General features: G+C 40.7%; 1 protein-coding gene across 7 annotated transcripts in view; it reads left to right on the top strand.

Annotated features, from left to right (window-relative positions):
• Window positions 1-16030, top strand: part of ATE1 (arginyltransferase 1) — a 161885-nt gene extending 145855 nt beyond the window's left edge. For 6 of the 7 annotated variants that reach the window (XM_074999756.1, XM_074999752.1, XM_074999751.1 and 3 more), the window contains one exon: window positions 15356-16030. In XM_074999756.1, coding sequence (XP_074855857.1) covers window positions 15356-15534 — 179 coding nt within the window. In that variant the 3' untranslated portion in view covers window positions 15535-16030. The remainder of the gene's footprint in view (window positions 1-15355) is intronic. The other variant, XM_074999754.1, reaches the window with a different exon arrangement.
• Window positions 16031-16319: the final 289 nt, after the last annotated feature.

Genomic DNA, 16319 nt, shown 5'->3' on the forward strand with positions numbered 1-16319 from the left:
GGTCAAAGACTTTGTGTGCTTTAGAGGTTTTATAATGGGGTTTAAGGAATCTCAAAGTTGTAGTCAGAGACCACCTCATATCAGAGGTTAACAGGGATATCATGTTTCTTTCTTCTTTAGAAAAAACATAACCAAATAAGATATTATGGTTACTTTTTAAATAGATCCAGTTAAAAAAATAGGAACGTTTTCCCAATTAGTGACCTCCAATTTCTTTTCTATTTAAACAGTAATAAGTGTCAATAAAACTGACATTTTAATTTTTTTTGGCTATTTTAACTTTATTATTTTCCTGCCATTTGGAATTGTATGTACTTTAAAAGGTGAGCTCTTAGCTGCTTTTTTTGTTCTGTTGTTTCTTGCGTAATTTGAGAATTGACAGCAGTCCATTAAATGATGAAGAAGAAATTGGTAATATAGGTTGAACCTCTCTTATCCAGCACCCTGGGTACCTGACCAGCGCTAGATGAGAGAATTTGCTGGACGATGGGAAGTCAGTATTTTCTAGCACATTGTCAAAACTTCCACTGCTTACTGGGCTCTTAGAAGACATGTAGGGGGTAAATTACAGCTAAATAACAGCTCAGAACACTGAGAGCCAAGGCTGGTGGCTGTAAACAAGCTTTTCGGTACCAGGACAATCTTGGTCATCCAGCTATCTAAAATCATGCTGGATTACAGAGTTTACTGAATAGAGAGTTCCGGATTAAAGGTCAACGTGACTGCAGTCAGACAAAAAATACACCCTCCAGTGATTTGGTTTTTTAAGGTACTATCAGTACCCTTCAGTTCTGCATGTATCATCTCCGTAATAGGTTCTCCATAACTGGGCACACTTCTGTAACACATCTTCCAACCCTCCTCTTATTTCTATTCATTTCTGCCAGACATTGGGAAGAAAAGTATGTGCTACAAAGGTGTTTTGAACCATTACTCTTTTCATGTTATGATGCTGCTTGAAAGCGTGTGTATAGTTGTAACAATGCATTTTTAAAACTGAGGCTTTATCTACAATAGCCATTAGTGTAGCTAGAATCAAGATATCAGAAGTGAGGTACTTACCTAGTGTAGATCGGGGCTTTTCAGGCTTGCACCAGTGTCCTTTTCTCTATGCAGTAGCATGAAGTAGCAGGGTCAATGGCCAAGCCCAAAGAGATTGAATTTGCTGCGTCTTAGCACATGTGGCAAAATCAAACTCCGAAAGATTGACTGCAGTACGGTCGATAGTCAGCTCAGTGTAGATTCACCGTGTGTCTACAGTCTCTTGGTCTTTCAGTGTACTTCTAAAAGGCCCTGTCCACTCATACTGCCACAAACATGCAGACACAGAGGCTATGTCTACACTAGCTCTCCCCTTCTGAAAGGGGGATGGTAATGAGACGCTTCGGGATATGCCTTATTAGCATAATGGCAGCCATAGCACTTCGAAAGTGCCACTTCAATCGCACACAGCTCATCTGCATGGGGTCCTTTTCAAAAGTACCCCGCACACTTCAAAATCCCCTTATTCCTACAACCAAATAGGAGCAAAGGGGCTTTCAAAGTGTGCAGGGTCCTTTTGAAAAGAACCCCCGTGTAGACAAGCCACGTGCAATCAAAACCAGCACTTTCAAATCGCTGTGGCCGCCATTATGCTAATGAGGCACTGCATGTTCATTGCAGTGCCTCATTAACATAGCCCAAAGTGTCTCATTAGCATCCCCCTTTCAAAAAGGGGGGAACTAGTGTAGACATAGCCAGAATCTAAAATAAAATTCTCTAACTCCCTTTAAGAAACAAGTAAAATCTGCTAACTCTGTTGATATCAGGTCATAGTTAAGATAATGAAAAGAAAATCTTAGATGAGACAGAGGAATAATATTGTCAGAGAATAGAAAGTCTTGAACTCTTAACTGCTCAAAATCATTATAGAAAGTATAAATAAAAAACAAATTCCCGCAAGAATTTTAAGAAAAGGAAAGCCAAAGCTTAATCTCCAAGACCCTGCACTAATGCACTCTTGATGTCCCCCTGGTTGTTATGTGAATAGAATATGTCATTCATAGAATCATAGAATAGTTGGACTGGAAGGGACCGCGAGAGGCTATCGAGTCCAGCCCCTTGCCCCAATGGCAGGACCAAGTACTGTCTAAACCATCCCTGATAGATATCTATCTAACCTGTTCTTAAATATCTCCAGCGATGGAGATTCCACAACCTCCCTTGGCAATTTGTTCCACTGTTTGAACACCCTGACAGTTAGGCACTTTTTCCTAATGTCCAACCTAAACCTCTTTTGCTGCAGTTTAAGCCCATTGCCTCTTGTTCTATCCTCAGAGGCCAAGAAGAACAAGTTTTCTCTCTCCTCTTTATGATATCCTTTTAGATACCTGAAAACCGCTATCATGTCCCCCCTCAATCTTCTCTTTTCCAACCTGAACAAGCCCAGTTCTTTCAGCCTTTCTTCATAGGTCACATTCCCTAGACCTTTAATCATTCTTGTCGCTCTTTTTTGGACCCTCTCTAATTTCTCTACATGTTTTTTGAACTGTGGTGCCCAGAACTGGACACACTACCCCAGCTGAGGCCTCACCAGCGCAGAGTAGAGCGGAAGAATGACTTTTCATGTCTTGTTCATAAGACACCTGTTAATGCATCCCAGAATCATGTTTTCTTTTTTTGTAACAGCATCACACTGTTGACTCATATTTAGCTTGTGGTCCACTATAACTCCTAGATCCCTTGCTGCTGTAGTCATTCCTAGACAGTCTCTCCCCATCCTGTATATGTGAAACTTATTGTTCCTTCCCAAGTGTAGCACTTTGCATTTGTCCTTATTAAACTTCATCCTGTTTACATCAGACCATTTCTCCAATTTATCCAGATCATTTTGAATTATGATCCTATCCTCCAAAGCCGTTGCAGCCCCTCCCAGCTTGGTATCATCTGCAAACTTAGTAAGTGTACTTTCTATGCCAATATCTAAATCATTGATGAAGATACTGAACAGAACCGGTCCTAACACAGACCCCTGCGGAACCCCACTTGTTATACTTTTCCAGCAGGATTGAGAACCATTAAGAACTACTCTCTGGGTACGGTTATCCAGCCAGTTATGCACCCACCTTATAGTAGCCTCATCTAAATTATATTTGCCTAGTTTTTTTATAAGAATATCACGTGAGACCATATCAAATGCCTTACTAAAGTCTAGGTATACCACATCTGCTTCTCCCCTATCCACAAGGCTCATTATCCTATCAAAGAAAGCTGTCAGATTAGTTTGACATGATTTGTTCTTTACAAATCCGTGCTGGCTGTTCCCTATCACCTTACCACCTTCCAAGTGCTTGCAGATGATTCCTTTAATTACCTGCTCCATTATCTTTCCTGGCACTGAAGTTAAGCTGACTGGCCTGTAGTTTAATGAGTTATTCTTATTCCCCTTTTTATAGATGGACACTATATTTGCCCTTTTCCAGTCTTCTGGAATCTCTCCTGTCTCCCATGATTTTCCAAAACATTGTCCTTCACCAGTTTACTGATTAAGTAAGACTGTTGCCATAGATAGTATAATATCAATATTCACAACTGTTGATTTGAAGGCATAATTTGCAAATTTTGGCTTTCCAGTTTTCTTTACAGATTTTTGAGAAGAGTGTTTTTCAGATGTCTTATGGTGGAGTGGGGAAACAATAAAGTTGAAGAAACACTGCTTTAAATTGTGGTTATCAAATAAAGGCTACTCTCCAGACATCACCACCTTCTTTAAATCCAAACCAGCTGCCATACTGCAGGAATTTTCCCTGTAGCAAGGGCTGATTTAGCATGCTTTTGAAGAACGCTATTTTTACTGTTAAGTGATCGCTCAATGTGTGCTGTGCAGCAACCAAAGTCCCTTACTCCATTGCCTGAGCAAGGTGTCTCTATGGGGATGTCTACAATTAATGGGAGATCGATCCATTCAGGGTTGATCTCCCAGAGTTCAATCTCATACGTCTGATAAAGACTCATGAAATCGATCTCTCTGGGGACCACAGTTGACCCCCTGTACTCCTGCTTTCGTGAGGAGTATGGGAGGTTGACAGGAACATTTCTCCCTTCAGCCTCCCTCAGTAAGGACAGACCTTACAGTCGACTGCAGATAAATCGATTCTGGCTACACAATTGCCATAGCTAGAATTGCATATCTGCAGTTGACTGTAAGTCTAGTGTAGACCAAGCCTACCTTTCTCATACCTTTTGGCTACAGAATGAGTATCCAGGTCAGGAAATCTAATCAGTATCGCCTACCTAGTAAAACAAGCCATTAACCATGAGGACTCTGGGCCAGCTTTACTACTGGCTTTTCATTCATTGATCGTAGAATCATAGAACTGGAAGAGACCTAAAAAAGCCATCAAGTCCAGCCCCCTGCTCTAAGTAGGACCATACCCATCAGAACAGCCCAGCCAGGGCTTTGTCGAGGCAAGACTTAAACATGTCCAGGGATGGAGACTCCACTACTTCCCTGGGTAGACCATTCCAGTGCTTCACCACCCTCCTAGTGAAAAAGTTTTTCCTAATGTTCAACCTGGACCTTCCCAACCGCAACTTGAGACCATTATGCTGTGTTCTGCCATCCTATGAACTGTGATCAGCCTATCTCCAGCCTCAATGCAACCTCCCTTCAGTAAGTTGAAGGCTGTTATCAAGTCCCCCCTCAGTCGTCTTTTCTGCAGACTAAACAATCCCAATTCCCGCAACCTTTCTTCATAAGACCTAATTATTTTGGTCACCGTCCACTGGACCCTCTGCAGTGTATCCACATCCTTCCTATAATTGGGGGCGCAGAACTGGACACAGTACTTCAGATGCAGCCTCACCAAAGCCGAATAAAGAGGAACAATCACTTCTTTGGATCTACTGGCAATGCTCCTCTTGATGCAACCTAATATGCCATTAGCCTTCCTGGCTACAGCAGCCCACTGTTGACTCATGTCCAGCTTCTCGTCCACTACAACTACCAGGTCCTTTTCTGCAGAACTACTGCCAAGCCAGTCAGACCCCAGCCTGTAACAATGCTTGGGATTCTTCTGGCCCAAGTGCAAGACACTGCACTTGTCCTTAGTGAACCTCATCAGATTTCTTGCAGCCCAGTCTTCCATTTTGTCTAAGTCACTCTGGACCCTGTCCCTACCCTCCAGCTTATCTACCTCTCCCCCTAGCTTAGTGTCATCTGCAAACTTGCTGAGGGTGCAATACAACCCCTCATCCAGGTCATTTATAAATACGTTGAACAGAACAGGACCGAGAACCAAATCTTGGGGCACTCCACTAGAAACCAACCTCCATCCCGACATCTGCTTCTCCCCTATCCGTGAAGACAGAGGCAAAGAAAGCATTAAATACTTCAGCTTTCCCAACATCACTTGTCACTGGGTTACCTCCCTCATCCAGTAGGGGCCCCATGCCCTCTCTGATCACCTTATTCTTGCTAAGATGCCTATAGAAACTTTTCTTGTTATCCTTCACATTCCTTGCGAGTTGCAATTCCAGTTGCGCTTTCGCCTTCCTGATAATTGCCCTACATTCTCGAGCTATACGTTTATATCCCTCCCTAGACATCTGTCCAAGTTTCCACTTCTTGTAAGCTCCCTTTTTGTGCCTAAGTTTTCCAAGGATTTCCCCAGTAAGCCAGTCTGGTCTCCTCCTACCATATTTACTTCTCTTGCTGCGCATTGGGACGGTTTCTTTCTGCACCTTCAGTAGGGCTTCCTTAAAATACTGCCGGTTTTCCTGGACTCATTTTCCCTTCATGGTAGCATCCCAGGGGATTCTGCCCATCAGGTTGCTGAAGGAGTCACAGTCTGCTTTTCTGAAGTCCAAGGTGTGTAATTTACTGTTCTCATTCCTTCCTTTGGTCAGGATCCTGAAGTCTACCATCTCATGATCACTGCTTCCCAGGTTGTCACCCACCTCTACCTTCCCTAATAGTTTCTCCCTGTTTGTAAACAGCAGGTCAAGCCACGCATGACCTCTGGTCAGGTCCTTCAGCACTTGTACCAAGAAGTGATCCCCAACATTCTCCAGAAATTTCCTGGACTGCTTGTGTACCTCCGTATTGGCCTCCCAACAGATGTCAGGGTATTTAAAGTCACCCATGACCACGAGAGCCTGCGTTCCAGAAACTTCTCTCAGTTGTCCAGAAAAAGCCTCATCTACCTCATCATCGTGATTTGGCAGCCTGAAGCAGACACCAACCACCACATCTCCAGCGCTGCCGACACCACTAAACTTGACCCATAGATTCTCAACAGGCTTTTCTCCCTCTATGTACTTGAGTTCCAAGCAATCATAGTGCTCTCTTACATACAGTGCAACTCCTCCTCCTTTTCTCCCTTGCCTGTTCTTCCTGAACAGTTTATACCCTTTCATGACAGCGCTCCAGTCATGTGAGTCATCCCACCAAGTCTCTGTTATCCTAATCAAGTCATAGTTCCTGGACTGGGCCAGGGCTTCTAATTCCTCCTGCTTGTTACCCAGGCTTATGGCATTGGTGTACAAACACCTTAGATAACCAGTCAATCTCCCCGCCCTCACTACTCGAACCAGAGGTCCACTTTTGTTGTACATCCATTGATATTTGACAGTAACTTAGTATCCAATATCCATAAGAATAGCTAAAAACTAGAGATCAGCAAATCATTAAAAATATAATCTGGTAGCTTTCTCTTTGACATATGTGGTTATTCTTCATATCTGAAATTTCAGTATGTTTTTTAATAAAGGAAATGGGCGGAGTAAAATGTATACCAGGAATTGAGGTTGCAGGTGCATAACAGTAATTTAAGGATACAGAAAATTACAATAGTTTTGTGATTATCTCAAAAACAAGCAGTCCCAGGAAATCCACAGCTAAAGTTTATCTTAAAGAAATTCAAACTTCTAAAGATCTGGCTTGACAGTGAGGCCCAATGGGTAGTGGTCAATGGCTCAATATCTGGATGGAAGTCAGTTTCAAGTGAAGTGCCCCAAAGCTAGGTTCTGGTGGTGTTCAACATCTTTATTAATGACCTGGATGAGGGACTAGATTGCACCCTCAGCATGTTTGCAGCTAGGGGGAGAGGTAGATACATTGTAGGATAGAGATGGGATCCCCAATGACCTGGATAAATTGGAGGATTGGGCCAAAAGAAATCTGATGCGGTTCAACAAGGAGAAGTGTAGAGTCTTGCACTTGGGATGGAAGAATCCCAAGCATTGTTATAGGCTGGGAACTGACTGGCTAAGCAGTAGTACAGCAGAAAGAGACCTAGGGATTATACTGGATGAGGGGCTGGATATGAGTAAACATGTGCCTTTGCAGCCAAGAAGGCCAATGACATACTGGGGTGCATTAGGAGGAGCATTTCAAGCACATCTAGAGAAATTGTTGTTCCCCTCTATTTGGCAGTGGTGAGGCCACATCTGGAGTATTGCGTCCAGTTTTGGGGGCCCCAGTATAGAAAGGAGTGTGCTGGAGCAGGTTCAGCAGAGGGCAGTAAAATGATTAGGGGGCTGGAGCACATGACTTTTGAGGAGAGGCTGAGGGATTTGGGCTATTTAGTTTGCAGAAGAGGAGACTTAGGGGTGATTTAATAGCAGCCTTCAATTTCCTGAAGGGGGGCTCTAAAACGGATGGAGAGAAACTGTTCTCAGTGGTGACAGACAGCAGAACAAGGGGTAATGGTCTGAAGTTACAGAATGAGAGGAGTAGGTTGGATGTTAGGAAAAACTACTTCACCAGGAGGATGGTGAAGTACTAGAATGCGTTGTCTAGAGAGGTGGTGAAATCTCCATCCCTGGAGGTTTTTAAGTCCTGTCTTGACGTAGTCCTGTCTGGGAAGACTTAGGTGGGGTTGATCCTGCTTGGGTCAGGGAGCTGGACTTGATGACCTCTTGAGGTCCCTTCCAGTTCTTTGATTCTATGAATTCTATGAATAAGATACAGAAATGCATGGCCAAAGCACCCAAAACCTTCACTCTACCATGACATATTGGCCGGCAGGATATAGGGAGGGGAATCCCAATATCTTTAAAAATTAGAATAAACTAACTTGGAACAATCACAGGTACTAAAATGAATTGATCACAGTTTCATAGGAATTGCACTTCAACTGGTTTACAGTGAAATGTGCAGAAGTCACTTTTGCAATCTTGTGGTTTCAGTATGATCCAAATTTAAAGGTGATTGTAGTTTTTTGGATGGTAGCAAGACCTTTATGGTAAATAAGAGACATAAATAAAGTTTAATTCAGCTGTGTCAAACAGTTTTGATTTAAAAAATAAAAATCATCAGATAACTAGTACATAAATGACTTTTGGGTGTTTGAAAAAAAAGTGGAGAGAGGACATACATTTAATTTATCCAACAAAATTTCTGTAAGAACTTGTAGCTTGGAGATTTTAATAATTAGCAGCATATTATTTCTTGGAAGCCTAAACAGCAATTTTCCTAACTTTTGCTGAACCTTCAGCAATATTTCCATTCATGTTCTATAAATTATTCTGGATAATTACCTGGGGAAAAGAGAACTTAAAATCAGTGTGTCCAGTTAAAAAGTTAGTTGATATGCACTTTGAATAAAAATGAGTAATTTTATAGCAAAGTGTTTCTAAGTCTGTTTCCCATTTGGGGAAGTTTTAAATTGATTTATTCCATACTCTGGTGTAAGCCTTCAGATAATTGTTGCAAGCCAATATGAAAACATGTGAGAGACTAAATCACTGGATAATGCTTCTGATAGAACTTGCCAACCTGAAGTAGAAGCATAAACTAGTTTGGGTTTCTTTAAAACAGAACCATAAAACGGGTAGCCAGAGTTTCATATTGTATTGAGGCTTTTAAAACTGTGTGCTTTTTTTGTAGCTTCCCTCCCACTCGTAAATAGCTAAGAGCCTGAACTCTCTGCACTGGCAACCTCAGTTGGGTCTAGGTTCTTAAAATCAAAATCACCTTCATTCTTTGTAGTGTTGAATTTTTAAATCCTTTGCCTTTTTCTGTATATAACTAAAGTCCAGGTTCTGCTGTATAGAGCCATAAACCATATGTTCAAGTAGAATGAGAGTTTATTTTTCTGTATGTCCTTGGTATGCACTACACAGAGAGGATAGACGTAGATTTTGAAGGCAGGGGAGTAACTTTGGAAATGAAACATTCCATAGACTGCAATGAATAAATAATTCAGAATAAAGAGGGTGTACAGGGGAACAAATCCCAAGTTGCTGGAGTATAAATCTACTACTGGGTTTGTCGAGAAGAGAAAGATATTGTGTATGTAATTTGGGGGGAGATCAAATAGCTAACTAAATCTAACAAAAGGAGTAATGATGGATAACTTCACCTACTTTAGAGTAGTGGCATTTTTGAAATCTTAATTTTTTTCTTGGCCCAGTTATTTCTAGAATGTATAGGTGATGATCTACACTTAACTCGTATTAAATAAACATACTGGTGTTGGTCGAAGATGTAACTATGTAGAGTCAAATCATCAGGTAACACAGCCAGAGTGTAATTAAATTCAACATTTTCAGAGGATGTACTTCTCCAAAATGTAGCACTGTGGTATTATAGTTTAGAAAGGAGAAAAATTGTATGAGGGCTGAGAAAGCTATTCAATAAGAACTTGAAGTCAAAAATGAGGGAATGAAAATTCTTAGGCTCAGTGTGGAGGCTGCTTATGCGTACCAGCACTGAATCACAGAAAGTATGCATACTCCTAATCAAAGAAAGGGAAACTAAAGGAGTAAAATATTGTTAAATGATAAAGTCCCAGAGACTGAGGGTATTCTTTTAAAAAACAAAGTGGGGCGGGGGAGAAATCAAGGCCAACTAACAATGGACAAGAACATAAACTGTAACAAAAACTTGTGCATGATGAAAATTAGAAGAGCCAGGGGAGATTCTGTGTTTAAAAAAAAAAAGGCAGAAGCAAGAAGAATGTGAGAGATTCAGTGATCTGTGTATAACCAGGCAGTAAAAGGAGAAATGCAAGAGGGTGCAGACATTGCAGAATAACTGAATGGTTACTGAATGCTGGTAGTGATCTCCATGGCAGAAAGAACAACGAGAAGTCCTGTGGCGCCTTACAAACTAACAGATTTTTTTGGAGCGTAAGCTTTTGTGGGCCCATGAAAGCTTATGCTGCAAAAAATCTGTCAGTCTGTAAGGTGCCACAGGACTTCTCGTTTTTGTGGATACAGACTAATACGGCTGCCCCTCTGATACATGGCAGAAAAATTACGCTAAATCTCCTCTTTTTAGGCAATAAAGATGAACTATTGCCAGGAGCTGAGGTAATGACAGAAGAAGTGTTGAGGTAATTTAAGACAGTAGTAACGAACGCTAAGGACCAGATGGCATCCATTCACTAATAAGAGATGAAATTGAGAAAAAGAGCATTTAACATCAGTTTCAGGAAAATGCTTGACAATGAGATGTATGCTGTAGTCTTCTCAGGGTATGTCTAGAAACTCTCTTCTGCAGGATATTAAAAACTGGACTACCGGAGAAGGGTAGGAAATATACAGTTACTAATCTCAAATGGTCCTGAGGGTGGCCTAGTAGATCAAGTATTTTCTGCCTCCAACATCTATAATTTTATGAGCCTTTTGAGACTGAAGAATAAAGTGTGCAAAATTGATGGGAGAAACAGAGGTCATTAGGTGGATCATGAGAATGTCCTGTGAGAAAATGTGGTGAGAAAAAAATCTTCCAGTTTTTTTTTAAATTACAGCAGTTTCTTCAGTGGGTGTGGAGGCTGAGCTGCCCTTTCTACTGTAACTGCCTCTGGCAGGTGGCAATCCCTGAGAAAACTGGGAAGGGAAACTAGGAGAACACAAGTTAAAGCTATTTTAATAAAACACAGAAGCAAGATTAGTTGTTGGAATTTTTTCCTGCTTTAAGAAAAACATTATTTGAGTTACAGTCATATACTGTGGATTTCATTCAAAGATGAGAACAGGATCCTGTTTTGCACCTTTTTCACAACACCACAGTTACACAGAGAAGGGTCATTGGCACTCATATTTTTAGTCATTATAGAAATACAATTAATTGTCATTATTGTGTGCTTAATATTCAGATTTAGCAGCACCAGATTTCTGATTTTTATGTTTGTCGGGTCATTTCTTCTTTAAACAATACCAGAGCCCAATCTGTTTTTATTTTCCATTAAATCCGCTGGTAGGAACGCTTCCAGAGGATTTAAATGAATAAAGTGAATACTTTCCTACACTCATATGATTTTGGCATGAGAACAGTAGCAACTGGAAGCTGACTAAATTGTTACTTATGGATTTGGTATTGTGGTGACAGAACTTCTTATTCACCCTTTATAAAAGCTTTACTTTGTACCTGAGATTAGTTTAGCGATGACTTAAGATATCAAGTAAAAGTGTTTCTTTTTCAGATGCAGTTTGAATCATATTTATTTAGTCACTTAAGTACTTTCACAGCCAGTTATTTTCATCATGTAAAGTTATTCTTTTATTATATAGATGTATTAACAAGAGACAAATAATCTCTGGGTTATTTTTTAATCTTGTATCATTGTATCATTTTGGTCTTCGCATAACATCTGTAAGAACCAGGAATGGGCATTGATTGAATGAAAAGTACGACTAAAAGCATAAATTACAGGGGCATACATTTCAGGGTTTAATAAACAGTTTTTTCATGCCCATGGACTCAGTCTCTAAAGCCAGGCCAGTTCTGACCTCCAGATGATTCTTGTTTCAACAATGTTAAGGATAGTTGCAAGTTTCCTGTCTGAAGACTTATTAAATGGTGCCACTGTCCAAGTAGAGAGTGGTCTATTGCAGGGGTGGGCAATAGTTTCTGATGTGGTGGGGGGACTCCAAGAATTTGGGAAATGGTCAAGGGCCACACACTCCAGTTATATGAATGGAGGAGATGTGGGTTCTGGGATGGAAGGTGGGTACAAAAAGGAGCTTTGGGTAAGGGATAGGGGGTGCACCGGGGGTATTTGATCTAGGAGGGAGTTTGGGTCCAGGAGGGAAACCACTCTTGTCGGACACCAGGAGTCAGGCTGCCATCCCTGACAGGAGCTGAGAAATTGAGCAGTTCAGCAGTTGGTCAGTTTTCCTGCTCCTCTGAGTGACAGGGAGCAGGTACCTGGCAGCCTGGAGCCAGGCACCAGCTCTCTGCCACTCAAAGTTGCTTTAACCCGAGATGACACACAAGTCGAATGTGTGTATCTCAGGGTTCTACTGTAATAAATATCAACAGCTAAGTAAAGAACAGCCCTGAAAGTGTTCTTCAGACAACTTGTTCGGAAGATAGTCTTGGCACCAGTCCAGTTCAGGTTTCAATACTTGGCCTAAAGGTGTAGTAAGTACAAACTTTGCCATTTAAGAAGTTAAAATAACTTCATGATTGTGTCACCTTCTGAGGCTCAAGTTGCAAATTTTGTTCTCTGTCAACTTTCACCAAGAAGAGTGAGAATGGTGTAGAGGAATGGGTAGAACTGATAGAAAAACAAATATGTTAGGATACCAGAAAGGTATTGGCTACACATCAAAAAGCCGAATGGATTTCAAAGAGGGAGAAAAAGCCAAAACAAAATGTTTTTACTTCAGTGTTTATTTAAAACAAGTGCCAGAAATAATTAAAAGAGAAGTAAATCTTAGCACATAGTATTCAGATTTTCTTCTTTCAAATAACTTTCCTACTCAAGAAGTGTATTATACCTCTATGCAGGCAATCATAACAGATAAAAGTAAAGTATCAGAGGGGTAGCCGTGTTAGTCTGGATCTGTAGCAGCAATGAAGGGTCCTGTGGCACCTTATAGACTAACAGAAAAGTTTAGAGCATGAGCTTTCGTGAGTTAACTCACTTCTTCAGATAAAAGTAATGAAGTCTTTCTGAACCTGAGGAAGTTTAATGAAGCTCTGTTTTATGTATTATTATCCTGTTTCAAGCAATCAGCAGAAAAATGTTTAGTGCATAAGTGATTTAAAAGGATTCTGCAAGCTTTAATGGTAACTTGCAAAGCAAACATTGTGACTGAACTTTTTCATTGTAATGCAGAAAGAAGGCCAGAAAAGGGTTTTAAAACTTTTTTTCATAGTGAGGGTCACACTTTTATAGACATTCTCATGAACATACTCCCATTCCCCATCATATACTCCTCTCTTTTTCATAGTAACTCAGCCTACCTATGGCAGCTAGAGAGGTTACTTACATGGAAGATCAATTTTGAGAATATATTTTTTTGCATTTTTGTAAGCCTTCATGCACTTCAGGTGTCGAAACAAGGCAAACCAGCATCACATAATTAGCCAGGTCTCTGAAGATGATCAGCAGGTGATCCAGTGACCACGGAAGATAGCAGTGTGGCAATCCCTTAACTAAAGCATTCAGAATGAAAATCTGTCTGATTTACTTGTAGTCCTTTCAGGTCTCTTCTATTAACTCCCTGCAAGGAATTTGAGATGCACTTTGGAAAATCCTTTAGAAATACATCAACCTTTATTCTGGAATGCTCTATTTTTTTCCTTTTTTTAATTAAAACTTTTTCCTCATAAAGTAACTATTAGAACCGTTTGAATTGCCACATTTGTGGTTTGATTGAATCGGAAGACATTATTCCCCTTGTTTATAATTCATAATGTAAAGGGGAGAGTAGAATGGCCATCAGCAAGATTCATGTGAGGGGGTCTTATATCTTACAACCTAGGGAAAAATTAATATATTTTTAATAAAGCACAATTATTTAGACACAAGTAACAAATATTAGAGATTGATGGACATTTAGAATATCTATCTGCCTATAATAATAATTTTGTAACCAAAGCATCTTCTGGGCCTACAAAAATAGTTTTTGGTCTCTGCATAGCTTATGTATCCTTCATTGTAACAAATGTCTGTCTGTTCTGTTTTCACTTAGGATTCAAATAGTTCTACTTCCCAAACATAAGTTTTAGCTTTTAAGTTGATTTTATGTTAATGGTCGTGTAAAGCTAGCGTTCAGCAAGCCAGTGTTGTCTTTAAACAGCGCTTTGTAAAAGCCTTATTATTGTATTCTGAAACTGCTTCAGGCATATGGGTAGTTATTCTCTTGCTTAAGTAAAAACTTAGTTTTCCAGTTACTCTAGAATCGTTTTCCTTGAGATGAGAACACTGATGCAAATGAGGTTAATATTTCGTAATAGCAGCAACAACTATATGCACACCAGGGAAGTTTTCATTTTATTCCACGCGATACTCCTTCATCTTTTGGTTTGTTTTTTCCCCTAAATCAGAGAGGTATCATGTATTGAGTTCATAAAATATAACTTTGGATGAGCCTTACAACCTGCCTAGGTCCTGAAAGTCAAGGGAAATTCATCAAGCCATTGCTGTCAACCCTATTTATTTGGGTTCTCAGGTCTGTAGTATCAGACTGGGAAGAGTTACATAATACAGGACACGTACTGGACCCAGCAGATAGGTATTTATGGAAGAGTGCAAGAGGGACTAGCAGTATGTGGCGATAAAGCTGAATTAAGTTTGGGAAGAAATGTTGTTGCCTCATTTATACTCCAGAAATGATTTTGTGGGTTTAGTGGTATAACAAAAATATTTGGAAACAGTGTAGTTGTCAACATTGTTCTATTGCAACTATAAGAAGTCCATTTTGGTCCATTATTTTGGAAAATAGTTTCCAATACAGTATTCCTTCTGGCCTGAATCTCCACTGAATGCAAATTTAAGCATAGTTTTTTATGGGGATTAGAAAAAGCACACTTAACTGCTTCAGGTAGGTAATGTGTGATGTATATTCAGTCATTGCAGATGCATGCTTTTGTATGTGTGACCCAACCCATGCATATAAATCAGCTCAAAACAAAGTCGTCGTCGTCTTTAATACTAAAGAGAGGACATTCGTACAATACCTTTTCTTCATTAAAAAAGTGAGGAAATACATACTAACAAGGATGGTACAGTAGGGTCGCAACATTCTCATGGGTTCGGTATTTAGAACCCTCGCGAATGTTGATTTTCATGAATGAGGGGCACCAGGGAAGCAGTGGCTGCCTGCACTCCAGCCCTGGAGCCCCGGGGAAGCCGTGGCAGCTGCCAGCACTCCCAGCCCCAGAGTCTTGGGGCAGCCGCGGCAGCCACCAGCGGGCCCAGCTCCGGAGTCTTGGGGAAGCTGCAGCTGCCTGCACTCTGGCTCCAGATTTCTGGGGAGCTGCGGCAGCTGGTGCTCCCGCCTGGGGCCCCGGGAAGCAGCGCGAGTTCTCCCTGCCCCAGAACTGCTCGTGAATAATTGAATTTGCGAACATTAAATTTGCTAATTGAGGACTTTACAGAATGTTTAATAATTTGTTTGTTATTTCTTTTTGCAGTTGATAAAGATCGTATTAAAGAACTGGGCCGAGTTCAGGTTCTCCACAAGAGAATTGTAATGCCTTACAGCGTGTATAAGAAGAGACAAAAAGGGTCAAGCGATGAAGCCACTGTTCAGCAGTATGCAAGTTTGGTGGGACAGACGTGTTCAGAAAGAATGTTGTTGTTTAGAAGTTGAAGTTTACTATCTGACACTTCTACAACACTGTACTTTATTGCACTGCTGTTGGACATGATACAGTTTTGTAGGCCTATTAAAACAAAGTGGTTTAAAATATAGGTCTTTGCAATAGGCTGTTGTGTAGTATACTTAAAAGCAAAATGTATTAATGCGTCAAATGATTTACAGCAAAGCTTCAGCTATATGTAGAGATGCTTAGCTGAACGTGCTTGCAGGAATTTTTTTAAGTAGGTATGTCTGGCCTTTTTTGCATTCTGAATACCTTAATGTACACAAGTGAACTGAATAACAAACATTTGGGGTTTGTTTTTTTTTTTCCTGTAGAGGCAAAAGTTAACCATAGCTCTCCCCTGGATGAACAATACATCTGTTAGAAAAATCTCTGATGTGGCACCCTGGAAATCTGTGATAAAAATTATGAAAATTATAGGGTTTGTCTACGCTTGCCCCCAACTTGGAAGGGGGCATGTTAATCAAGGCAATGGGAGATTAGTAATGAAGTGCTGCAATGAATATGCAGCACTTCATTAGGCTAATTCTCCCCCGGGGCAACTTTGAAGTGCTGGCACGCGTTTAGTCACGAGCACTTCGAAGTTTCCACACTACTTTGAAGTGCCTTTACTCCCCATGTGCCTGTGCTACTTGGAAGAGAAGTAAAATCTTGTGAAGTAAAGGTACTTTGAAGTAGTGTGGGCACGTCAAGTGCCTGCAGCTACACGTGTGCCAGTACTTCAAGGCTGCCCCAGGGGAGAATTAGCCTAATGAAGTGCTGCGTATTCACT

This window comes from Carettochelys insculpta, chromosome 7, assembly GCF_033958435.1.
Source record: "Carettochelys insculpta isolate YL-2023 chromosome 7, ASM3395843v1, whole genome shotgun sequence".
In the NCBI taxonomy this organism is placed as follows: domain Eukaryota; kingdom Metazoa; phylum Chordata; order Testudines; family Carettochelyidae; genus Carettochelys; species Carettochelys insculpta.